The 26,844-nt window shown below is 40.6% G+C and overlaps 2 protein-coding genes across 9 annotated transcripts in view; one reads left to right on the top strand and one right to left on the bottom strand.

Annotated features, from left to right (window-relative positions):
- The window catches only part of LOC134657282 (SANT and BTB domain regulator of class switch recombination), a 33,895-nt gene that overhangs the window by 4,805 nt on the left and 2,246 nt on the right, over positions 1-26,844 (bottom strand). Inside the window, exons 6-14 of the mRNA XM_063512864.1 lie at positions 26,583-26,696; positions 25,219-25,325; positions 24,193-24,357; positions 23,598-23,699; positions 22,453-22,594; positions 21,281-21,412; positions 20,320-20,467; positions 19,104-19,235; positions 1,109-1,221 (exon numbers count right to left, since the gene is read on the bottom strand). Of these exons, the coding sequence (XP_063368934.1) occupies positions 1,109-1,221; positions 19,104-19,235; positions 20,320-20,467; positions 21,281-21,412; positions 22,453-22,594; positions 23,598-23,699; positions 24,193-24,357; positions 25,219-25,325; positions 26,583-26,696 (1,155 nt within the window). The remainder of the gene's footprint in view (positions 1-1,108; positions 1,222-19,103; positions 19,236-20,319; positions 20,468-21,280; positions 21,413-22,452; positions 22,595-23,597; positions 23,700-24,192; positions 24,358-25,218; positions 25,326-26,582; positions 26,697-26,844) is intronic.
- On the top strand, positions 7,980-13,411 carry LOC134657211 (uncharacterized). Of its 8 annotated transcripts, none has more exons than XR_010097587.1 (3): positions 7,980-9,293; positions 9,758-9,839; positions 10,242-13,411. XR_010097587.1 is itself a non-coding variant. In XM_063512770.1 (3 exons), the coding sequence occupies exons 1-3, from the start codon at positions 8,235-8,237 to the stop codon at positions 13,244-13,246; spliced, it is 3,606 nt and encodes a 1,201-aa protein (XP_063368840.1). In that variant the 5' UTR covers positions 7,980-8,234; the 3' UTR covers positions 13,247-13,411. The 8 variants fall into 8 exon arrangements, 7 of the variants coding, with proteins under 7 accessions (XP_063368840.1, XP_063368841.1, XP_063368838.1 ...); XM_063512770.1 differs by having other exon boundaries at positions 7,980-8,254; positions 9,197-9,293; positions 9,758-13,411; XM_063512771.1 differs by having other exon boundaries at positions 7,980-8,360; positions 9,197-9,293; positions 9,758-13,411.

Genomic DNA, 26,844 nt, shown 5'->3' with positions numbered 1-26,844 from the left:
TGAATGTACAAATGATTCTGAGTAAAATAAGCCCAAGAAGTCAATATTTTGAAGACATGAATGAAATGTACACTTTTTTTGGAAAACGCTCAAATCACATTTTAAGTTTTGTCCCTATTCACCCCGGTTGACGGTACAGTCACCAGCAGAAGTTGCTAAGCGGGCGAGGTGTTCAAAAGTACCTTGACATGCTCTTATTCTCTCAACAATAAAGTCGCGTCAAGTTCATTTTAAACACCTAGCCCGCTTAGCAACTTCTGCTGCTGACTGTACCTACTTAAACTAAACAAAATCCTGAAATAGTCTATAGTATTATAGCACCCAGAAAAAACCTACCAACCTAACCTATAAGCTTTAGGTTTCAAATGTGATTGATGATAAAAGCCCTACCTTCCTAAAGCCTAATTCTAGTGTGCTTGGCTACTTGCCGGAATACCAAGTGACGACTGGGATGAGATTCATGAGATCATAATGCTATCTCCTTTACCCTTGTTAAGAACAACCAAGAATGAAAGAGGTGCCATTATAACCTGACTCGCCACTTAGTTTTGCTGCAAGTAGGTAGGTATATTATAGGTAGGACTGTGTATGTACTACCTATGTAAAGGTTGGAGTTTACTTTCTTTCTCTATACCTACTATTATACTGTGATTTACTTTGTAGTGAAGTTCGACTCATTCGCTCACTAGAGTGCGCTACTAGCTCGCTAGTAATAATACTAGTAATATGAAGTCTAAGTAAGTACCTAAGTGGCTAAGTAATAATATAATACTAAATACGTGGTATTTTTTCTATCTTGACTACCTATGGGAGCTTAGCCAAGTGAATATTTTGTTCGGTAAACGAATTGTCACCTTGGCCAGGCGTGTCTCACTCCGCGATTTCGTCGCTTTGCTACAGGTAGCTAAAAGTACATCCGTTCCGCCCCAATTTTGGGGAAAGCCATAAGCCGCGCGTGGCCCTGTCGCCACCTAGCGGCCATATCTGTGCTGATCGTAACAGACGCGTTTTGTTAGAGAGTGAGTCTTCTGTACTTAGTACTATTATTTATTCTGTGCCTTGGCTACCGCCCCAGTAGGTACCTACTATCACAGCGCCCCAATCTCACCTTCCTCGGCGAGTCGTCCTTCGGCCTCTTCTTGTCCGTGACGGCGGCAGGTGCAGCCACCGAGGACGTCGACGCGCGCGCCGCCAGTGCCGGAGAGCCCGGCCGGGCTGACGCTAACGTGCACACGCGGTCATAACTAACCATTCGTACTTAGATATCTCTCCCTACACTAGCGTCTTTTGAGCCTCTCACTATAGATCGTTTTTTTAGCATTAGAAAGTGTCTTTTTATAAAAATATATTGAAAAACGCCTTAATAAATCAATTTAAAAAAATATTATAGCAAAATAATGTAAAAGATCGCATATGATTTATAATTCTAACATAATTGCTGTGACTTATTTTTCAATGGTGATTTTTAATAAAAAAGACATGTCAAGATCGCTTACCTTCTTTCTGCTAAAAAAACGAACTATAGTGTCTTTTAAAATGGCGTCGCTGCGCAGTTGCGCCGAGCAGCAGCTACAGAGTTGGCTATTAGACGCTGACGCTCGCGAGATGCTAGTGTGGAGTGACCCTTATTGTAGGAGTGTGCAAACTGAGTGGACGCCCGAGCGGCACGACCAGCGGACTGTTGTCGCGGTGTCCATGATAAAAATAATAGACACGTAGGCGCGGTACACGCTGCGTAGGTACGTAAATACCTTGGACGCTCGACTCTACGCTACACGCCCGCCAAACGCGCTGCTGGACGCTCTGAAGACGCACTAGAGCTGAGCGTTTTTTTCCGTAAGTGTTTTTAAAAACACTTTCTTGTGCTGTAACGAAATAACAGTTTGTGGTAGGAACGACAAACTGTTTTTATAAAAACGATGACAAAGAGGCGGCGGCATACGATAACATAGTCGCTCATAACCACGCATAACGGACGCAACTATCGCAAAGCAAAATGCAGCTCTAAAACTGTTTTATTCGTTTTCCGATGAGCAGGGACAGTTATAGGTTATCGGCTAACGAAAGAGCGAGATAATAGTACATTACTGCAGACGCCGGGAAAGAAGGGCTTGCCGGGTGAGTAGGTATAGCCGGCCGACCGTAGGGAGGCCGGATAGTGATACGAAGCCGGCAAGACCTTTTCACGGCTAGGCATGTATAGTGCTTTTCTCAAACATGCAATGAAATAAAAAAATACACCACTCAAAAAAACAAATTTATAATCTTTATAATAAAAATCCAACTTCACAACAATTTTTTTTTAATTTTCCTTCCAATCCCGCCATAATTGTTTTTTTTTTTACGGAAGTCGTCCATATTTCGCGTGTGTGGTGTTCGAATAGACCTTATTAGGGCCATTATACACAATCTGATAATAAGAATCTCAATTTCTATTTCTATAAATAAAATAAATGCAGAGGATTTTAAATATTGTCTATGGTCTCTGGTGACTTACGTATAGACAAAATTTTAAATTTATTCATCAACACATTGAATCATACAGATTCGTATTCTTAAGGGGACGGTATATGACGTTTTCGATTTAGACCTCACTTTGTGCAATCAATTTGTTCAATGAATGATTAATAACTGCATTAAATTATACGTAAATCTGTTCACGAAGAAGCCGTGTACCGGCTCTTCACGCCATATTTTTTTTTATTTCCTGTAATTCTCTACAAATCGACACTAAAAGTGTCCAAAAATCAAAATATGGAGTTCCGTTTGAGCAAGACGCATTACAGTTTTGTCTTTGACAGTAATTGAGTTGTTGTGGGATTTTGAAGGCTAGATAACTAAACTACCAGATTATTATCTACTTATATTTTTACTCACAAATACAACACAGAAATTCAATCCCAAATGTAAACTTTCGTATAATTTCCATACATTGACGACATCACTCAAAACTCTTCTTCGAGTCAGATGGCCGTTGGCCTTGCATCGAAGCAGACGTGTACGTCGTCATAGCTCGTTTTTGACATTAATAAAGACATTTCATCATATACGCATACGAAAATGTATACCAGTAGATAAATTGTATTTCATAAAATAGGGTAAATAAATATAATCACGTCGAGCTCCAGTCAAATTTTAAATGTGAGTTGTTGTTATTTACGGGTCGTAACGGTCGAAAACAGCAGTAAATTATCCTAAAACAATACGATTACAATCGAATTTAAGTAACTTGTTCCTTCAAAACCCGCTTAAAATGAAAAAAGTTTAAAGACTCGTTTTACTGATTGGGATTGATTTTCATTATGCTGGTATCAATTTTGCGTCATTATAAAAATGTATATGACTTCTGTACGTCAATGACTTTTGATGTCAATTAATTGTAATCTTGTATTTATGTTAGAGAATATTATATGTTCATTTAAATATTACTCATCTATTAATACGAAGCGTAATTCGTTTAATACCTAAAGACTTGCAGTGTCTACACCTACTTTGTTGACGTTCGTTCCGTCTATGTATGCGATTACGTAACGTGCTGTTCTGATAATCTTCAAGAATCAAGAAAATTAATAACGGCAAGACCAGCATTTAGTACCAGCGAGTTTTGCGGATTTGGAGACCGAGATGAAGCTTACAGGCCAATATCGCTGCGGCCTGGCCTGCTTATTGTTATGTGTATAAATCGAATGTTATATTAATTCACTATAAAAAACAATGTTTTATTTCAATGACATTCTGTGCGTAGAGGTATGTATGTTTCGGTGATTATAAGAATTATGTCCACACAATAATCGTGCAAAGCAGAGACTGCATTATTTCTTTACGGTATAAGCGGTAAGGAAAAACTCATTGGTATCCTGGCTCGTACCAATGAGTTTTTCGGAACTTATGTACGAAATATCATTTGATATTTACCACTAGCTTTTCGGTGAAGGAGGAAACATCGTGAGGAAACCTGCATACTCGTAGTGCATACATTTGCGAAGAAATTCAAAGCTGTGTGTGAAGTCCCCAATCCGCATTGGGCTAGCGTTGAGATTATTGTCTATACAGGGTGGTCCAAACCGTGACGTCCAAAAATCGTGGGCTATCATAATGTACCCCATATGTATGTTAGCCGATTTTTCGTACTTTTCAAGTTATGATTTTTTAAGCTTTTAACTTTTCCTATGTAGGTAATATTCTCCGACCGTCCTTAGTCTGGGACCGGTCTGAAAACCAGCGCCGGGCACCTAGGCCCGGCACACGCTGAGACTGGAACCCTTTGCCTAATACAAAGATCTTCTCACTTTTGTTTTGTATATGATAACAACTGTTTTATTTTATTATGTAAGTAATTCTAACTCTATTTTATGTTCATGTATGTGGCAATAAACAATTCTTATTCTTATTCTATTCTTATTCCTATGAAATTCCGGGGTTCCCATACAGAGTGGCTGAAAAATAACTGCATTCCGTTGCCAGGGAGGTGTTGGGATTATACTGAGCAACTTTTATTATGGGACCAACCCCGAAATCGCGAAAAAAAATTGGCTTTTTATACATTTTGGCTAGTCCATTTTCTATGGAAGGGTAATTTTTTTTCGCGGTTTCGGGGTTGGCCCCATTGTAAAAGTTGCTCAGTATAATCCCAAAACCTCCCTGGCAACGGAAATGCAGTTATTTTTACACGACTGCCCAAAAAAAGGAGTGTATTGTTTTCAGCGTTCATGTTTGTGGGTATGTAAGTTTCTTTGTTCCACCCTAGCAGCTAAATGCCTGAACCGATTTAGATGTATGATGTATCATTAGAATCCTTACGTCATCCCGAGTGACATAGGCTATATGACGTCATTATAAAAACAATATGGCGGACTAAATACACCATATTGCGAAACATGTATAAAAAAATATCTTGCAAACCCATCGAGTAGGGCATCAAAATGAAGCGCTTTGAAAGACGATCAATAATATATATACAATATGAGGGTTTAAGTCTAATTTCGAGAAAGTAAGAATTCACAAAATATGTTAAGAAAAGCTAATCTTATAAAACCAAATATTATCCTATTGTTGGGATATTCAAAGGAAGTGGCTTGACCGCTGATCATAAAAAAAATTATACATAGGTAGGTATTATATTAATCATATTTTACTTGTTTTGAAACCAAGCCAATATGTTCTAAATTGCGCTAAAGGAATAGAAAAGTGTAAAAGTTCTTTGTAGAGAGTCTGAGATTGTAGAGTCCGTCTTCAGATATAACTCTGCACCCACTTTGACGGAACAAGGTGTAAAAGTGTCAGACCGAAGGCCGAGCTCTACGTAGGGATGACGGCCCGGAGCGTACGGCAGATGGGCTCTTCCTGCAACTTCCCCGAGTATTCAAATTGCAAAGGTCGAAAGCCGAGTTCGGCGTAGGGTTGAAGGCCCGGAGCATAAGACAGGCTCGGTGCGCGCTTCCAAATTTCCCAAGAATATTCATTACGAAGGCCGAGCTCCGCGTAGGGGGCAAAAACTGGGAGCTTGAGATAGATGGGCTCTTCCTGCAACTTACCAGAGTATTTTAATTACGAAGGCCGAAGGCCGAACTCCGCATATGGCCGACGGTCCGAAGCGTAAGGCAGGTGCGTGCTTCCTGTAACTTCCCCAAGTATCTTAATTGCGAAGGCCGAAGGCCGAGCTTCGCGTAGGGTCGAAGGTCCGGAGCGTAAGAAAGGTGCACGGTTTTTGCAGCTTCCCCAATAACTCAATTGCGAAAGCCGAAGGCCGAGCTTCGCGTAGGGCCGAAGGCCCAGAGCGTAAGCAAGGTGCACACTCTCTGTAGCTTCCCCAAGATTCCCAATCGCGAAGGCCGAAGGCCCAGCTTCGCGTAGGGCCGAAGGCCCGGAGCGTAAGAAAGGTGCATGGTTTTTGCAGCTTCCCCAAGTTCCTCAATTGCGAAGGCCGAAGGCCGAGCTTCGCGTAGGGTCAAAGGCCCGGAGCGTAAGAAAGGTGCACGCTCTCTGTAGCTTCCCCAAGTATCTGAATTGCGAAGGCCGAAGGCCGAGTTTCGCGTAAGGCCGAAGACCCGGAGCGTAAGAAAGGTACATGCTTTATGTAACTTCCCCAAGTTTCTCAATCGCGAAGGCCGAAGGCCGAGCTTCGCGTAGGGCCGAAGGCCCGGAGCGTAAGAAAGGTGCATGCTTTCTGCAGCTTCCCCAAGTATCTGAATTGCGAAGGCCGAAGGCCGAGTTTCGCGTAAGGCCGAAGACCCGGAGTGTAAGAAAGGTACATGCTTTATGTAACTTCCCCAAGTTTCTCAATCGCGAAGGCCGAAGGCCGAGCTTCGCGTAGGGCCGAAGGCCCGGAGCGTAAGAAAGGTGCATGCTTTCTGCAGCTTCCCCAAGTATCTTAATTGCGAAGGCCGAAGGCCGAGCTTCGCGTAGGGCCGAGGGCCCGGAGCGTAAGAAAGGTGCATGGTTTTTGCAGCTTCCCCAAGTTCCTTAATTGCGAAGGCTGAAGGCCGAGCTTCGCGTAGGGTCAAAGGCCCGGAGAGTAAGAAAGGTGCACGGTTTTTGCAGCTTTCCCAAGTATCTTAATTGCGAAGGCCGAAGGCCGAGCTTCGCGTAGGGCCGAAGACCCGGAGCGTAAGAAAGGTGCACGCTTTATGTAACTTCCCCAAGTTCCTCAATCGCGAGGCCGAAGGCCGAGCTTCGCGTAGGGCCGAAAGCCCGGAGCGTAAGAAAGGTGCATGCTTTCTGCAGCTTCCCCAAGTATCTTAATTGCGACGGCCGAAGGCCGAGCTTCGCGTAGGGCCGAAGACCTGGAGCGTAAGAAAGGTGCACCCTTTATGTAACTTCCCCAAGTTTCTCAATCACGAAGGCCGAAGGCCGAGCTTCGCGTAGGGCCGAAGGCCCGGAGCGTAAGAAAGGTGCATGTTTTCTGCAGCTTCCCCAAGTATCTTAATTGCGAAGGCCGAAGGCCGAGCTTCGCGTAGGGCCGAAGGCCCGGAGCGTAAGAAAGGTGCACGCATTCTGCAGCTTCCCCAAGTATCTTAATTGCGAAGGCCGAAAGCCAACTAATAGGAAATAATTATGTAGTTACAGAGATATTAAGCCATAGCACTTTTAAATACGTCTGGTTTTTGGGTCCGACCTATTTAGGTTTTTAAGCACGTTTTATGCTAACATATCAAAGATCAACATGATGAAAGCTCCTTCAAGCAACTAAATTTCCTTAAATCATAAAAAATGTGGTTGGTTTGTATGGTCACTAAAATGTATAAAATAAAATAAATTAATTAAAAATTAAAAAACACGACTGCAGTTTAAAATCGAACTGAAAAGCTAAAAATAATTTTTAGTTATGTTAGGTACTCAACTTAATGAATGTAAAATACAATATGTTTAATACAAAACATATAGAGTGTAAACTTAGCTTAAGTATTTTTAGTATATAGCAACACATTTGTAGTTGCCTTAAAAATTTTTATGGCAACTCTCTCTCTTCCTTCTCGATCCGAACTAACCGACACGTCCCGCGATCACTGTAATTTTATTTAATTCTAAACTTCAATAAAAGTTAATTTAAACATAAAAGCGCATTTTGTATTCTCCATGCGCAAGTGGTCCTTCTAAGGAAAAGTATCAGTGTACGATGTTTCGTCGAAATAGTGTTCGCGGCAAGTGTGTGCGCGAGCTGGCTGGCCGTCTATACCGGCTAGTATCTCGTCGTGGCAGTGCCTAGGCTGGCGCTGCTGGCCTGCAACTTCGTTCTATCTATAATAGAACGAAAATCATACACGGATTGGAGAAAAGAGCATCATCAAAAATCGCAAGTAATTCGGTTTATGTCGAATTTTTCGACCACCGGCATTCCTCATTTTTCAATATAAAGTGAAGTTGGCGCGGACCGCAGCCATCTTGCGGAACTTCGCAGCGGTTTTTGACATTTTGTGTCATCTGTCACGTTTGACATTGACGTTCAAATAAAAATCAAAACAAACTGCAATCGTGTCTCTGTGCCTTCGTTTAAAAGTGTTTGTGCCTTCGTTCGTCATAAATACAGGTTAAAATGTCTACCGAAATGGAGAAATTAAAAAAGTTACGTGTTATACGCTCACAGTGCAAAGGAACCATTACAAGAATCGACAGTTTTGTCAAGGATCCCGTAGCTTTGGCAGCCGCCAGCGCCGATATATTAGAGGCGCGTAAAGAGAAGCTTATTTCCACCTTAAAAGATTACGAAAAGGTGCAAATGGACATCCTAAGCATTGATGAAGGCGACGGTGAGCAGGTGGGAGATATTGAAGAGAAATACTATTCCATATTAGCAAAAATAAATAGTTCTCTTAAAATGTTAAACTCAAAAGTGACTTCGGAGTGCCACAACGCATCCACATGTAAGTTACCCACAATTGAAATACCCTTTTACGACGGAAAGGATTTCACTAAATTTAAACCCTTTTTCGACTTATTTACTGCTGTCATTGATCGGAATACCTCGCTGTCTGATGTGCAAAAGCTTTTTTATTTGAGAAAGTACCTACAGGACGATGCGTTGGCGGTTATTCTGAATTTGCCGTTGGTAAATGAGTCATATAAAGAAGCAATACAATTATTAAAAAAGAGATTTGACAACAAGGCTAGATTAGTTGCAAATCATATAGGCATATTGTTAGATATTTCTAATATACAAAAGGGCACAGCGGCTTCCATACGAACATTTGTTTCACAAATAAATCAACAGATGCATGCATTAAAAAATTTAGATGAACCCGTTGATAAATGGGACATGCTTTTGATATCAATTTTGACTCGAAAGTTAGATCAATTCACACACCGGGCATACCAATTAGACCGGGACTCAGACACCATGCCTACGATGGCTGGTTTCATTGAATATTTAGAAAAGCGTGCTATAGCGCTCGAAGATAGTCATCAAAATAAACATAGTACCTACTATGATGGTGCTAACAAACATGTTAATAATAAAAGTACTTGCTATGAAGGTACTCATAAATCAATACCTAAGGTTACAAACGTGGTATCGAAGTCGTTGCCGCCCTGTAGGTATTGTGATAATAAAGACCATCAGATATATAACTGTCCCATATTTAAAATTTTGCCTATCGCTCAGAGGCAATCTTATGTAAATGAAAAGCACATGTGTAATGTATGCCTTAATAACCATGATGGTAAATGTAAATTTACTTTTAAATGTAAAATGTGTAAACAGGGCCACAACACATTGCTGCATCAGGAGCGCAATGTGCATGTGGACAAGCCCAGGACAAATAATGATGACAGTCAGCAGCCACTATCATCCGATGCTGGTGAGTTTGACATTGCTGTTAATACTATTTTAAATTGTGTGTCCGATAGTGGTGTTTTGCTGCCAACCATAAAGGTTAAATTAATAACTAAAAATAATGAAGAGGTGACATGCAAGGCATTACTGGATACTGCATCTCAAGGCAGTTTTATACGTTCAGATTTAGTAAGCAGGCTTGGCTTAAAACCGATGATGGAACCAAACAATATTATTGGTTTCCGTAAACAACTATGTAAAGTGAATGAGTATGTAATTTTGACTCTTCAGTCTTGTAAAAATAATGTTAAAATAATATTAAAATGTCATATTAGTGATGAAATTACTTCCAAACTGCCTCAAAGAACATTAGATGTATCTAAATATCATATCCCAAAAAATATAACTTTAGCTGATGACACATTTTACATAACAAATGATATCCCTCTGTTGCTTGCAGCAAACATCTATTTTGCTATATTGTTACAGGGCTGCATTAAAACTGAAAATGGACCAGTATTTCAGAATACCATGTTAGGATATGTTGTCGGAGGAAGTATCCCCGAGCAAGGTACTACATGTAATATTGTAACAAATTTAATTAATATATCTGATGGTGAAAAATTGGAAAATGTAATGGAGCAATTCTGGCTCTCTGAAAAGCTTCCTGTAGTGGAAAAATCTACAAATGATGAGTTTATGCAAGCTGAAAAAATATTTCAGGACTCTGTATCACTAAAAGACAATAGATTTTATGTTGATATGCCATTAGCTTTCCCCATGGAAGAGTTAGGCCTAGGTGACTCATTTTCTGTTGCCTATAATAGATTCATAATGTTAGAAAAAAGGTTACAAAAAGATCCTTTGTTATTTGAACAATATAAAAAATTTATTGACCTATATCTGGAATTAGGACATGCAAAGATAGTTGATATTGAGTGTTATGATTTAAATGGTCCTGTGTTTTTTCTAGGACACCACTGCGTGTTCAATCCTTCCAGTCGAACCTCACCTCATCGTGTGGTCTTTGATGGATCGATGAGATCTAGAAATGGGACATCGCTGAATCAAGTCATGCTGAACGGACCTGTTGTACAGAGTGAGCTCTTTGATATCCTTATTTTATTCAGGACTTATCCCTTTATTTTAACTTGTGACATTCAAAAAATGTTTCGCAATGTTTTTATTAATGAACATCAACGCGGACTTCAAAACATTTTATGGCGCGAATCGCCCAAAGACCCTATCAACTGCTTGCAGCTTCAAACTGTTACGTACGGTTTAAAATCGAGTACATTTTTAGCTACAAGAGCTCTAAATGAGCTAGCAAATATGCATAAGGATCAATTTCCTTTGGCCGCTCAGGCTATTTACAAAAATACATTTGTTGATGATGTGCTGACTGGCGCTGATGATGTAGAGACACTTCAAGAGCTGAAAAGGCAAATTGTAGAGCTTTTGGAGTTAGGTAGTTTCTCGTTACATAAATGGTGCTCGAACCATGCTCCAATTTTAAGCGATATACCAGTTGAGCACAGACAAATTGATAGTGTAGAGATAGGTCAAAACGACACCGTGAAGACATTAGGTCTCACACTCGAAATAAACTCAGATAAATTGAGTTTCTCTTGTCCTGCACATGATGAGGCAACAATACTGAATACAAAAAGAAAAATTCTCAGCTATATAGGGAAAATGTTTGACCCACTTGGTTTAATTGGCCCAGTAATTGTGGTGGCCAAACTATTCATGCAAGAACTCCATAGCTCTATGCGTAAAGATTGGGACTCTACAATCCCAAATGAAAAGTTCCTATACTGGTCAAACTTTTTAAATAATTTAAAACAAATGGGTCAAATAAAAATAGATAGATGTGTAAATTTTAAATTAGTATCACATGTAGAGCTAGTAGGGTATGCCGATGCATCTCTTAAAGCTTTCGGGAGCTGTCTCTACCTAAGAGTTTTTATGACTGATGGCTCGGTTCAAGTGAACTTATTGTGTTCCAAATCCCGTGTGTCCCCACTTTCTAAATCTCACACCATACCTCAATTGGAGCTTTCTGCTGCTCTACTTTTAGCGCAATTGGCAAGTAGAGTCAGTAAGATTTTAAAAGATAGAGTTCCTCATAAAATGTATCTTTATAGTGATTCCCAAATCGTATTGTGGTGGATCAAAACAGAGGCAGTAAAAAGTACTATATATGTAAAAAATAGAGTCAAACAAATAGTAGAGCTTACTGAAAACTCGCAATGGCTGTATGTTAGGTCAAAAGATAATCCTGCCGACTTATTATCAAGGGGAGTTGAACCACATAAGCTGCAGGAGTGTGATTTATGGTGGCATGGTTCGCCAAGTCTTTGTGATGTAAATTATACACATACAAACTTAGAAGAATTTAATTATGACGATATCATGACACATGTAGACTCGCATGGTGCTTCATTGGATGCGTCTTCTAACGATGTAGAGGGAATTTTGTGCCATACCACAAATGTAGAGCCTCTAGATTTATTAAAAAAATATTCTAACTTGAATAAACTTCAAAGAGTAATAGGCTTTATTTATAGATTTTACAATAACTGCTTGAACAAAGACAACAAAATAACAAGTAGAAATTTAACTTCTAGGGAATTGCGTGACTCTATGTTGAAGATAGTACGTTGTACACAGGCAGAGCATTTTAGTAAAGAATTAGTCCTGCTCTCAAAAAATAAGCCTGTGACAATTAGTGATCAATTAGCATTTCTAGATAAAAACGGTGTAATTAGAGCCGTGGGGAGACTGCAAAATGCAGAGAACCTGTCTTATGACAAGCGGCATCCGACTATACTTCCAAAAAACTCCTTTATTACCGATCTCATTATAGAACGAGAGCACTTAAGACTTATGCATGCAGGCGCTAGGCTAGTATTAGGCTCTCTATCTCAGAGACATCATCTTGTGAATGGTATACGAGAGGTAAAAAAGGTGGTGCATAAATGTATAAAATGTATACGTATGAAAGCGGAAGCAGCAAAGCAGTTGATGGGAGATCTTCCTAAAGAAAGAATCACTCAGAGCAGGCCCTTTCAGCATGTAGGAATTGATTTCTGCGGTCCGTTTAACGTAAAGGTTTCTCGCATTAGAAAACCTATTATTACAAAAGGCTACATCGCGCTTTTTGTTTGCTTTGCTGTAAAAGCGATACACTTAGAACTTGTTTCTGATCTCACGGCTGAAACTTTCTTAGCATGTCTTAAACGATTTATTTCTCGGCGTGGCATGCCCACAAACATATTTTGTGACAATGCAAAAACCTTCAAGGGTGCTTCTAATACATTAAAAGATTTGTATGACCTATTTTCCTCCAAAGATTGTAGAGACTCTGTCAACAAATATTGCTCAAATAACTATATAACATTTAATTGGATACCGAGTTATTCTCCAACGTTTGGAGGAATTTGGGAAAGTGGCGTCAAAAGTGTAAAACACCACTTTAAAAGAATAGTAGGCAATCTATGTTTGACCTACGAACAACTAAACACTGTAATCATAGAGATTGAAGGCATTTTGAACAGTAGACCTATACTATCTGCTATTTCTAATGATTGTGATTATATAACTCCTGGACACTTCATTTGTGGCGCAGCCTTGACTGCTTATCCGGAAATCGATCTCACTGAAACCTCAGTAAATCGGGTTCCATTTTGGAAAATGTGCACTAAGCTTAAGCAAGACTTTTGGAAAACCTGGTCTCAAAGTTATTTGAGTCAGCTCCAAAGCCGCCCCAAATGGAAATACCAGCAAACTAATTTAAAGGAAGGTGATTTGGTAATTGTAAAGGATATGAACACCTCTCCATTAAATTGGCCAATGGCTCGAATAGTAAAAACGTTCCCTGGTAGGGACGGATTAGTAAGGGTAGCTGATGTTAAAATTAATAATAAGATATTTCGTAGAGCCATAACTAAATTATGTCCTTTACCTGTAATGTAGTATTAATAACTTGTCTTATGTTTAGGTTTCTATTGGCGGGTCCACTCTTTACCTGTATGTAATATTGCCTGGCCCCAACTATGTTTAATACAAAACATATAGAGTGTAAACTTAGCTTAAGTATTTTTAGTATATAGCAACACATTTGTAGTTGCCTTAAAAATTTTTATGGCAACTCTCTCTCTTCCTTCTCGATCCGAACTAACCGACACGTCCCGCGATCACTGTAATTTTATTTAATTCTAAACTTCAATAAAAGTTAATTTAAACATAAAAGCGCATTTTGTATTCTCCACAATATAAGTGTTCAGTCCGGGTCATAAACAGCAAACGGAAAAGTTTAGGCTCATTTAGGATCGTGACTGTACCTGTATATTTTATTTCGATTGCAGTCGGGGACCTGTGAATGGGAAAATTTCAATATATCAAGGTCCCCGACTGCAATAGAAATAAAATATGCAGGTACAGTCACGATCCTAAATGAGCCTAAACTTTTCCGTTTGCTGTTTATGACCCGGACTGAACACTTATATTGTATTTTACATTCATTAAGTTGAGTACCTAACATAACTAAAAATTATTTTTAGCTTTTCAGTTCGATTTTAAACTGCAGTCGTGTTTTTTAATTTTTAATTAATTTAGCCACTCTGTATGGGAACCACGGAATTTCATATGAAAAGTTAAAAGTAAAAAAAAATCATAACTCGATAACTACGAAAAATCGGCTAACATACATGGGGTATATTCTGATAGCCCACGACGTGAGGAATCTAAAAAAAAATTTTTGGACGTCAAGGTTTGGACCACCCTGTATATAGGCTGAATTATTATTATTATTTATAGGCGGTACGGTACCGTTATTATTTATCAATACCGCTTCGTTTTGAAGGTACTATACCTGTTGAAATATAAAGTACGGTACCGGTATAAAATTGCAGCAGGTACAACAATTTTTTATAGGTGTACAGTCAGCTGCAGAGAAAAGGTACCACCCCTGCATACAATCTTCTATGCAGGGGTGACCTGCAGCTGACTGTACCTAAACCATCACTGACCGAGCGTAGGCGAAGGTCTCCGTTTCAGCTCGGGCAAAAATACTTTCGTTTGTTCGAATGTTCTCCTTTGCATATCACATTTCTCAAATATCTCGAGAAAATTTGTAAGCAGGTTCGGTAGTTGGATATAATTACTCGGTTTCTTTTTTTTTATAAGTTCTAATAGGCAGAGATTGTCATAAAGGACTTAAGTGACAGTAGGGTCTGTGGTACTTAAGACCATTGTGATTATTCGTAGTGTCCGACCGAAGATTCGGTTTCGGTTTCGGTTTCGGCCAGTTTCGGCCATAAAATCATGTTTCGGCCGTAGTTTCGGTTTCGGCCAAAAAACGGCCGAATCTTTCGGCCTGGCCGAAACATACGAAATAGTACTTCGTATTATGAAACTAAACTATGTGACAAAGACCAAAAGTTGGGGAGCAAGTAGGACAACTATATTTATATATATACAGAAATTTGTGTTTCGGTCGGACACTAATTATTAGGTACTTACTGATTACGCTGCGCCGCGTGGAACGTGAGGTGCGTTGGGGTAAGTACATACAAATCATTCAAGAAAAAAATCCCTTTTAAGATCACTCGTGTGTCTGCCCCTAACAGACTAATTCAATTGAAATTTGGTACACATTTTTCACATATGACAAAGAGTCGGTGATCCAAAGATGGACTAGTAACGTAAATAAATAAACTTTTAACTTTGCGGCCATTTTTTTGTATCGTGTGATATATCAGATATTAAATTGTAAGATATTTACTAATAATAAGCATTGGTCACGTAAATTATTTTTAGTCTTTTTTTGCAAGTATGAATGATATAGAACATTATTTCAATTATTTTTAAAATTAAGCCTATCCAAAGGCGACTTGGAAGATGTGTCATGGGGATCTATATTCGTTGGGTGAAAAACAAGTTTTTTTGTCTAATTATCGTTTAAAACACAATCGATCGGCAATAACGCGGGCACATAAAACAAAAAACTTCTTTTTTCACTCATAAAACTCCTTAAACCTAATAAGAGCTAAACAAAAACAAGTGCGAGTCGGACTCGCATTCTAAGGGTTCCGTATATTAAGTCCGTCTCACGCTTGACTGCACATTTCTTATAGATTTTCCTGACATATATAGGTAAAGAACTACTTTGTGTATTTTTTTCAAAATTTTAGATCCAGTTGTTTCCGAGAAAGTGGGCGGAGAATGATCATTTTTTGCCTATTTTCATGAATAACTGCTGAACTATTAATCCTAAAATTATAAAAAAAATATATCTTTGAGATTCTTACAATGAGCTCTTTTATTTGATATGTAACACTATATAGTTTAAAAAACATATTTTTTAATTTTTTCATTTACCCCCCCCCCCCCCAAAAATGGCTACCGTATTTCAAATTCTCTAAAATACATTTTATTTACGTTACACGTCCATCTTTGGGTCACAAATTTACATTTGTGTGCCAAATTTACATATGTGTGCCAAATTTCAACTGAATTGGTCCAGTAGTTTCGGAGAAAATAGACTGTGACAGACGGATGGACAGACAGACAGACGCACGAAGAATTATATGTATATGCACTTATCCCAACGCACCTCTCGTTCTACGCTGCGCGGGGTTCATTGCCGCTCCTACCGCCGTAAGTGTAAGTACAACTACATCATCAAGGCTACGATCGAAGATAATCAGTTCAGCACTGAAATAATAGCGGTGGAATGCCAGTATAATATTTAATTATTTATTTTAATTTTATAAATTTAATAGCAAAATAAATAGCGAATATACGATACTCGTACAAGTAAATCTGTAAAGATCTTAGGGGTACATCAGCCGACATATATTATTAAATTTTATTTTGTCGGCTTTAATTAAATTTCCACCCTGCCGAAACTTTATTTATTTAAATTTTTAATTGAATTGATTTTTCGCCTTATGAATAACCGTATAGAGTAGTAAATAACATTTTACATCTGACTTAATGACATCTGGGTTTATTCGGTTTAACTTTACAAAACGCGTATCTCGACAAAGCCATAATATGCAGAAAATAGTTAACAATCAAATGAATTAAATTAGAATTTAAATACGTCACGTGTGACATGAACAGACAAGGAGAGCAAGATTTAATGTATTGTTTCTCTTTCTTCTTTCAATGGAACGTTTTTACAGTTTCTGTTCCTCAAAAGAGGTCAGTGGTTAACACTAAACTCAAAACGCTATCTTAAAAAAAATTGATGGGTCAATGACCTGTCCCAGTAAAGTGAGGTAGTGTGCGTGAAGTGCGCTTGTGTGTGAAATGGGGTAAATTGACAGAATCTGAAAATTTACCCACCTCTACCGTCACCTTAATATCAGTACGTTCGTGTATAACAGGCGTTAACACGGATATTTTGGTCCGATAACCATTCATTCACCAAAAAAAAAATATAATTCGGCTGTTTAGTCTGTTCATGGACACAGACCCCATGTTTACATTAGAATTAAAAAAAAAATTACTTCCCGGCCTAGGCCTTAAATTTCGTATGAAATTCCTTTACAGTTCTCTGGAGTTGCTCCGCCCTAAACGTGATACTTCGAAGCCTGATATAACGCCCGGACCGACGACATTTCATTGCATGTTTGAGAAAAGATAAAAACGAAACGAAACGTATTGAGCTTTGTCAGGTAGACGCTAGTCGCGCTTTTTAGCAGGCATTATATTCAAAAACTTCAATGTTCGTTAGATAAATAAGTGCTCGGTTTAAATTAAGGAATCTTTTAATGCGTAAAATTTAAGCAAGTAGCGAAATTGGCGCCAGTTGGACTACTTTAAAAATAATTCACGACGCTTAACAAACACTCGCTAGCATCACGAATTTAGGGGCCATTTTATGTGTGACCTATCGATTTATCTTTATAAAGTACTGAAGTTAGGGGTCAAGTTATATTAGACATTTGTGAGACGATGCAAAGGGAAGTTGATTGTATAATTTTGTTTTAAAAACTAGTACGTACGTTTCTAAATTCAATGCGATTTCGTTTCGTTCGACACACACTGGGAATCCAGTTATTTTAGAAACTGTTTTTGAAAACAGTTACGTGATTTAAAGAAACGGTTACGTTTCGTTTCACGGAAAACTCGAAACAACCCAGCTCTAAGACGCACACTAAGTGTAAGGCCTGAGTGGACGCTCGAGTTGGGCGTGCAGCGGGGCGGGGCGTGCGGCGTGCATGTTAAACAAATGCGCACGTATAGGAGCGGCCTTAGTGCACGCTGCTCACATCACGCGTGAGCCCACAGCCACGCTGCACGCCCCGCCGAACGCTCCGCTTCGAGCGTCCACTCAGGCCTTACACTAATAAGGGTCAGTTGCACTATATGTACAATTGACGGACTGGTTAACGTCTTGCAATAGCAAATTTAGGGAACATTTTAATTTTTAACGTTTAGTGTAACCGACCCTAAGTGCTACGAATGCTCAGTTTTTAAAAGTGTTTGTACAGAAGTACGTGGGTTATTTTAAAGGATTTACACCGAGTGGTAACGAGCGTTTTAAATGTTAGCTTAGCCTTATTGAAACCCTCGAAATGTTCAAGATTCCACATTTTCAACATTTTACACGCTTTTCATAATGGAATCTTTCTTTTAGGTTACAAAACAACAACTTTGTTCACTCGTTTTGCGCGCGGAAGTTTTCATGAACATAATAATCGGATAAGTAACTACAATTACAACTCGGTATATCTTTCACTCTACACTGTGTATTTACAGTACCCCAATGCCTATCGCCAATTAAATGAAGTGACATAAGAGTAATACAATCGTTAAGTAAACTAAAATAAATACCAAAATAAAAAAATAGTCCGTCCGAATCAGTGACGATATAACGAAGTGACGCTTCTATACCGAACATTTCTCTATGACTGAACCATGAACATACTACTCTTATGTTACGTTTACGTGTATGTACAGTCAACGTCAAAAGTCGCTGTGAATTTTATTTCGAACTACTTATTGTCGTTAACTTATAAACCAAATTAATCGATGGGGCATAGCAAATGTACAGCGTTAATTTTTCTATGTACCTAATTTTGGATCGTAAAATCTTAAAATTATGTTTTATTTGCAATTTTTGTTAGAAACAAAGTAGGTACCTACCTAATTTTTAAAGATTTCTCTTTTATATTTATGTTTTGCGAAAAGAACATAATAATCTGCGAAACATGTTTTTAAACACCGGAGTTTTTGCAATGAGATGGACATTTTCCCAATAGGTTTAAAAACAGAAACGGATGATGAGCAACACTCAACACTCAGCGCGTAGGTAGGTATACTGGATCAACCAAATCTTGTCAGTAGTAAAAGGCGGCAAATTTGAAAAATCGCGGGTTAGCAACACTGTGTTCGAATAATTCCAAAATCGCGTGTCATCTGTGTGTTATCTGTGGAATGTGGATCGTGAATGACAGCCATCATCTTATTGTTTACATTCTGAATCGTTTCTATTTCAAGAGAAATTTCTGCTGTCACCATTAAATACCAAGATTATGCATGACCTCAAGCAAAGCTAAGGTGCCTACAATGTATAATCATGCTCGTTGACGGTAAACATTACTAAAATTTGAGGTTATGATAATTCATTCGAACTGACGTATGAAGGGCGGAAAAATAAACACGTTTTGGTTCGATGTACATTGCTGCTTTTCTTACCGCAATTCTGCTCTTTGAGTGTTACATGGTGTTACCCTACTTTAATTTGCAGTACATTGCTACTGACAAGATTTGCTTGACGCACTATATGTGAAAAGGGTAAGCCGAAGCGAAGTCTCACGGTTGAACTTGGTGTCGCTGGTGTAGAGTTTCCCGAGGAGGCCTAACGTCGGCCTCGGCGGCGCCAGCTGGACGCCCTCCCACCAGAACACCTCCTTGCATTGCAGACGGCCGGCGCTGTCCTCCGCTGTCTCTGTGCAGATGATCATCATCCAGTCACAGGGCGGACACGCCATACATCAAAAACCGGCCAAGTGCGAGGACTCGCGCGGAGGGTTCCGCACCATCAACAAAAAATAGAGCAAAACAAGCAAAAAGACGGTCACCCATCCAAGTACTGACCCCGCCCAACGTTACTTAACTTCGGTCAAAAATCACGTTTGTTGTATGGGAGCCCCACTTAAACCTTTATTTTATTCTGTTTTTAGTATTTGGTGTTATAGCGGCAACAGAAATACATCATCTGTGAAAATTTCAACTGTCTAGCTATCACGGTTCGTGAGATACAGCCTGGTGACAGACGGACGGACGGACGGACAGCGGAGTCTTAGTAATAGGGCCCCGTTTTTACCCTTTGGGTACGGAACCCTAAAGTGATTTGCGTTTATATGTGTGCGCGGCACGTCTGTACACGCGTCATTGAGTTTCTGACGGAATCCTGACATGCTCTCAGTAGAGCGACTTACGCACACATTCATGTCGCGGCCTGTCGCGGGCGAGGTAATCCGAATCGGGGCGGGGCGGTGCGTGTCCGTTCTGTATGATAATACTATTACTTATTCTGTGATCCAGTTTCGAGACTTTCGGGCTACAGATGTAGTGTATAATTGTTTTCCATCGTATTTTCTCGGACGTTCGTATTTGTCATGCTACTTCATTCAACCTCAGTACTTTTTGGAACGAGACTGACTGAAATAGCAAGACACGTTCGTACATTTCCGTAAAAATACGATGGAAAATGATAATGCACTCTAATATCTTGGTTTATAAGAGCCTAATATGACTTTACTTTCCGATGTTCTAAAGGTATTCTGTCCGCCCAACGCGTGGATAGGTACTTTATACGTCCATCCTTATATTTTCTTCGCCAAACTCTCTGATCTGATCACATGTCCAAAGAAATTAGCAAAGTAAGTACCTACAATATAGGGATTTGCGTAGAGGCGTTGGGGCCAAACAGGGGCTATTGTGTTTCCTCGGACCTCTTGCGCGAAATGTAGTGAAAAATCCGTAATACAGAGAGTACAGGAGAGAATTGCTTGTCTTCAACATGTTACCTCTGGGTACAAGCCTGGTGAGGCGCTCCGGGAACATGAGTTGTGGCGGCCTCATGGCGATCATCTCGCGGAACTGGCTGTAGAGCTCCATCACGGCCGCGTCCGTGGGGAGGCGCTCGTCTGGGACGTGCTCGCGGAATTGACAGCCCTGGGGAGACACGCGGCAGAACATATGTAACTGATAACCCTAGGGAGACACGCGGCAGAACTTATGTAACTGATAACCCTAGGGAGACACGCGGCAGAACTTATGTAACTGATAACCCTAGGGAGACACGCGGCAGAACTTATGTAACTGATAACCCTAGGGAGACACGCGGCAGAACTTATGTAACTGATAACCCTAGGGAGACACGCGGCAGAACTTATGTAACTGATAACCCTAGGGAGACACGCGGCAGAACTTATGTAACTGATAACCCTAGGGAGACACGCGGCAGAACTTATGTAACTGATAACCCTAGGGAGACACGCGGCAGAACTTATGTAATTGACAACCCTGGGGACTGAGGACGACATACATGATACATGGCAGCGCATTGTAAAGGCCCCAGTACACAATGGGCCATCGCCGGCCACTCCAAGGGACGCAGCCATGCGGTAGAATGAGATAGCAATATCACTTGCTCCCTCTAACGCATAAATGCGTCCCTTGGAGTGGCCGGCGATGGCCCATTGTGTACTGGGGCCTTAAGAGTTTGTTATCTGGTGACCTGGTTCGCCCTTAAATTTTGGTACTTTAGGCATGTGCTCTAAACAAGTCGAGCTTAATTTGCTTGTTGCTCCAACATTGATTACCTATAGGTATACCTACTTAACCTACCTATGGACAACTCAGACGAATAATGGCAAGTGTCAATATATGTGCAGTATATTCAGTTAGCCTCACCGCCATTCTGAATTAGCTTCAATATTATGCCTCTGAGATTGAGACCAGAAGAAAGCAGGTTGCATATCTTACCGTGTTGCGTGTGAGTGTCTCGAAGCGATAAGCCCGTTCGCCACAGCACGGGTAGCGACCAGCGGGCAACGCTGGACGATTGTCCACCGAGAACATATGCGCGCCTTGCTCGTGGTAGGAACACCATTCCATCTGTAAACAACGTCGACTTAAAGGGGTCCACAGATTACCAGACGATATCAGACTGTCAGTTGTTCGGAACTGTCACCTTGCGTTTAACTGACAGGCGGATTTCGTCGGCGAACTGGTAATCTGTGGGCCCCTTTAGGATAGAAGCAAACTGTATAATTTCCGCAGCTGCAGTCCAACTGGATTTCATGATTGTATGAATTGTATGTATGTTGCAAAACCTATTAGGGATCTCACTTCTGAGACAGAACAGTGCTCTTTGAAGTTAAACAATGATTACTAGTGGTCAGATTCTCTAGTATCAGGCGTGTCTCACTCCGCAATTTCGTCGCTTTGCTACAGGTAGCTAAAAGTACATCCGTTCGGCCCCAATTTTGGGGAAGGCCATAAGCCGCGCGTGGCGCTGTCGCCACCTAGCGGCCATATCTGTGCTGATCGTAACAGACGCGTTTTGTTAGAGAGTGAGTCTTCTGCACTTAGTACTATTATTTATTCTGTTCTAGTATGACATGTGAATAATTTTCAATGTTAGTATGTCTCACAACAGTTTAAATTCGAGTATGACATGTCTTCTCTTCAAACGCAAGTTACGCAAGTTACGCAAGTCAAGGGTCAGAGGTCATGGTCTCTCGGATTTTTTTAACAGCTCGAAGTAGTCTTTTTCAAGCATAGTACACCAACATTTAGAGGATAATTCAGTAAGTAAATATGGTAGTTAGGGAAGTAGGTATCTATCATACCACACAGCTGACAGCGCGAGACTGGCAGTCTGCCTATAACCGCCAATAAACACGACGCCATGTGTTCGTTGAGGCTCCATGATGGATCTCTGGCAAGAAAGATCTAGTCATACTGCCAAAATACCTGGTAGTTGGGGAAGTGGCTGTCACACAGCTGGCAGCGCAGGAAGTGGCAGTCCGCCCACAGGCGCCAGTACACGCGCCGCCAGGAGCGCAGCTCACCGTATAGCCAGGTGATGTATTCATTGAGGCTCCACGATGGGTCTCTGGCAAGAAACAGATCTAGTCATACTGCCACAATACCTGGTAGTTGGGGAAGTGGCTGTCACACAGCTGGCAGCGCAGGAAGTGGCAGTCCGCCCACAGGCGCCAGTACACGCGCCGCCAGGAGCGCAGCTCACCGTATAGCCAGGTGATGTATTCGTTGAGGCTCCACGATGGGTCTCTGGCAAGAAATACATTTGATTGTAACCTATTTCTTACATATATACCTACATACTACAATAGTTCCGGTACTTAGATACTTACAGGCAATTGAACAACCTAAACCGTTGAAGATTATATAGGCCAATACAATACAAATCCTCTTTATTGCACAACCTCAATAAAACATTTACAGAGAGACATACATAATTAATACATAAAGACAGAGGTAACAACAGGCGGTCTTATCGCTAAAGAGCGATCTCTTCCAGACAACCTTGAAATACCCTTGAAATTGGAAACATATTGCTCAAATGTGGAGCCCTAGCAGCCCTTCTTACCACCGCTTTATTCACCCGTTTAGCTGTATTTACGCAGCGTCTGGTCTCAACAATTCAAGGCTTATTAAGATGATGGTATGGCGGTTTTAACGAGATGAAAGAAAACCGAATAATTTAGGTATCATGTGTGATAGCCGGGTCCACACTGAGCGAGCACGCACGTGCGAGACAATTTCATCGCGCAGAAAACGGCCAGTGTAGATGTGCCTCGCGCGCACCGCTTCAGCCGAGGCACGTCTACACTGGCCGTTTTGTGCGCAGGAAATTGCCTCGCACGTGCGTGCTCGCTCAGTGTGGACCCGGCTATTGTAGACCACATTTGGGCCATTTTATTTAAAGATGTCCCTTACACTTTTTTTTCAAAATTGGGATTTATTAATGTTATTTCTACTCAGAATCATGAGCTCTTTTGATCCTAATAGGAGAAAAAAAGTGTCCCAAGATTTCCATACATTTTTCGATCTTTCCATTCCGAAACCGCCATACAAAGTCTATGAAAAATGGTAACGGCATGGGAAGAAAACCTTGTGAGATTTTTTTTCACCTTATTAGGATAGAAAGAGCTCGTGATTCTGAGTAGAAATAGGTACCATAGGAATTCACAAATTTAAAAAGAAAGTGTAGGGGACAACTTTAAATAAAATGGCCCATTTATCTGGTCTGATGATGGATGAAGGCACTCACTTGGTGTGTGAAGAGATGACGTTGCCGCGTCGGTCTATGCGCATGCTGGCGGGCTGGCACGGCACCTGCTCGGCGATGTGGCGGCCCAGCAACTTGCAGCATCTGGTGTTCAGGAGACACTCGTACATAGAGCAACTAATATACGGATCATATCGTTCATCTGGTCCATTAGGGATAGAAAAACTCGAAATTCACGATCGCAGTAAGCGGGGGTAGCGGGTGGTGCGGGTACCAACTAATCCCAAGAATTGGCGTAGACACTAGTTTCTATGGAAGCGACTGCCATCTGACCTTCTAACCCAGAGGGTAAACTAGACCTTATTGGGATTAGTCCGGTTTCCTCACGATGTTTTCCTTCACCGAAAAGCGACTGATAAATATCAAATGAGATTTCGTCCATATTTTAAGTTCCGAAAAACTCATTGGTACGAGCCGGGGTTTGAACTCCAACCTCCGGATTGAAAGTCGCACGCTCTTACCGCTAGGCCACCAGCGCTTCTAGGGCAGAAGATCGTATGATGAGCGTTTTTGGAACTCTTGGAGTATGTTCAGATTTAACGAATCTCTTAAGAATTTATGTAGTTAACTAACTTACTTGCTACACTTAAACAGCGTGGCTAGCGTGGCATAATGCCCCCGCAGTGTCTCGGGCACAGGCTCGGCTAGAGACAGGATCATCTTGCAGTAGAGGCGCGACTGGATCTTGTCCTTGCGGTCGCGAATGGCTTCTAGCTCTGCGTTCGTGTACATTGCTGCCAATCTGATAGATATAGACCGCATCACTACATAGTATAAAACAAAGTCACTTCCCTGTCTGTCTGTCTGTCTGTATGCTTAAAAGATCTTTAAAACTACGCAACGGATTTTGATGCGGTTTTTTTAATAGATAGAATGATTCAAGAGGAAGGTTTATGTATAATTTGTTAACCCGTGCGAAGCCGGGGCGGGTCGCTAGTGCATTTATAAAGTACACGATATCCAGTAGAGTAGTAGTACATAGAACTGCGTACAATAGGGAATATTACGCGAAACTCTGCGTAGGGGGCGCCACTCCCACAATCAGTCACAATCTAAGGGTCTACCGCAAACGAGAGAGTCGAAATTTTATTATCTAAACTCTTTATCACTCTTGCATATTCGAGCGATAAGAGGCGATAAAATTGGCGGTAGCTGAGTTTCGACTTTCGCGTTTCCCGGTAGACCCTTTGTAAACAAACCGCCTTGATATAGGTATCAATGTCATATTTTATTGTCTTTGTAAACTTGTCAATAAACAGTTTAAGGCACAGTATGTATAAGTTACTCTATGGCTTACGATGGGTGCTAGTGCTGCACTCTGGCGGCAGAACATTGCAGTAAATACTCCCTATAGCAGCGGTTCTCAATCTTTTTTTTTGACGGAACCCTTTTGTAAAGCGAAATACTTGATGGAACCCTACAATAAAACAATAGTTTTTAAAAGTGTATTTTTTTATTAATAAGCATAATAATTATGCTTATTTTATTATTCTAAATTCTTGCGGAACCCCTGCAGGGGTGTCGCGGAACCCTAGGGTTCCGCGGAACACAATTTGAGAATGGCTGCCCTATAGGTACAATACTTACATAATGGGGTGGTTACCTGGTAAGCAGAGCATCGCTGAGGCAGGCTAAGTTGGTGGACGTTTTTACAATTTCGCTCATGTGTGCGTGGCAGTAGATGAGGCAGTCGTGCAGCAGTGGCTCCATCTATGTAAACAACAGTTAACTAAGATTGTTTTATTTCCGTTAACTGACTAAGATAGACTGAATAAAGGAGCATTCGTGGATTTTATTGCAACGCGATAAAATGTACCATTACGTCCATAACCTTTCTAAAAGTAATATTTTGTAGAAAATGTTACATTGCTTTTTTACCATTCAATATGCTCTGGGCTTGCTTGCTTGACCAATAAGGCCTAGTTTCCCCTTTGGGTTGGAGGGTCAGAATAGCAGTCGCTTTCGTAAAAACTAGTGCCCACGCCAATTCCTGGGATTAGTTGCCAAGCGGACCCCAGCAGGCTCCCATGAGCCGTGGCAAAATGCCGGGACAACGCGAGGAAGATGATGATCCTTTGGGCACTTGCTATAGGTGTAACAAGCGCGTTGTCGACGCTTTTTATCTGGGGCACGGCAGTGCCCCCGCCAAGTCTAGCAAAATAAAGAGGCGGCCGTACCATCCTTTTCTCGAAGCGATTCAGGCCACTTTTTAGGGTTCCGTAGCCAAATGGCAAAAAACGGAACCCTTATAGATTCGTCATGTCTGTCTGTCTGTCTGTCTGTCCGTCTGTCTGTCCGTCCGTATGTCACAGCCACTTTTCTCCGAAACTATAAGAACTATACTGTTGAAACTTGGTAAGTACATCTACTCTCTGAACCGCATTAAGATTTTCACACAAAAATAGAAAAAAAAACAATAAATTTTTGGGGTTCCCCATACTTTGAACTGAAACTCAAAAATTTTTTTTTCATCAAACCCATACGTGTGGGGTATCTATGGATAGGTCTTCAAAAATGATATTGAGGTTTCTAATATCATTTTTTTCTAAACTGAATAGTTTGCGCGAGAGACACTTCCAAAGTGGTAAAATGTGTGTCCCCCCCCCCTGTAACTTCTAAAATAAGAGAATGATAAAACTAAAAAAAATATATGATGTACATTTTTTTTTTTATTAAAAATGGGCTTACTCATGGCCACAGACTAGCCGGGGCGAAGACGTGGCCTACGATGGACCGAGTCTGCCCAGAAGGTGCCTGTTCACCCTTGATTTGTTCACCATGTAAACTTCCACCGAAAATTGGTTTGAACGAGATCTAGTAAGTAGTTTTTTTTTAATACGTCATAAATCGCCTAAATACGGAACCCTTCATGGGCGAGTCCGACTCGCACTTGGCCGCTTTTTTATAATTGCGAGACTTGCACCTTTTTACATGTAATGTTTTTGATGGTTTATATTATTGTCTAACCTGCAGAAAAGATGCGGAGACCAGTATAGGCACCACATTGTGAGGGTCCAGGAGCGGCCAGTCCGCCACCAGGATGGAGTCACGCTTCACCCAGCGCATTAACCAATCGAAAATCTGTAACATTTATTTATTTAAATAATAATTTGCAACAATAAAAATATTGAATTGAATTGAATTGAATTGAATTGTATTGGTATAGGTACAGGGGGCTGATTACTGGCAAAAGGCCCTTTTATTATATCGAATGAAATATTTCCAAAGG

The sequence above is a fragment of the Cydia amplana genome, chromosome 19 (genome assembly GCF_948474715.1).
Source record: "Cydia amplana chromosome 19, ilCydAmpl1.1, whole genome shotgun sequence".
NCBI lineage: Eukaryota > Metazoa > Arthropoda > Insecta > Lepidoptera > Tortricidae > Cydia > Cydia amplana.
Note: the sequence above shows the minus strand (reverse complement) of the source record. Positions and strands in the feature narration are given on the sequence as shown.

Coding starts and splice junctions, on each gene's coding strand:
- LOC134657211 (XM_063512767.1), top strand. CDS start 8,033: ATGTCTACCGAAATGGAGAAATTAAAAAAGTTACGTGTTATACGCTCA. Junction 9,840..10,241: donor AGGAAGTATCCCCGAGCAAG/GTACTACATGTA, acceptor TGTTTTTTCTAG/GACACCACTGCGTGTTCAAT.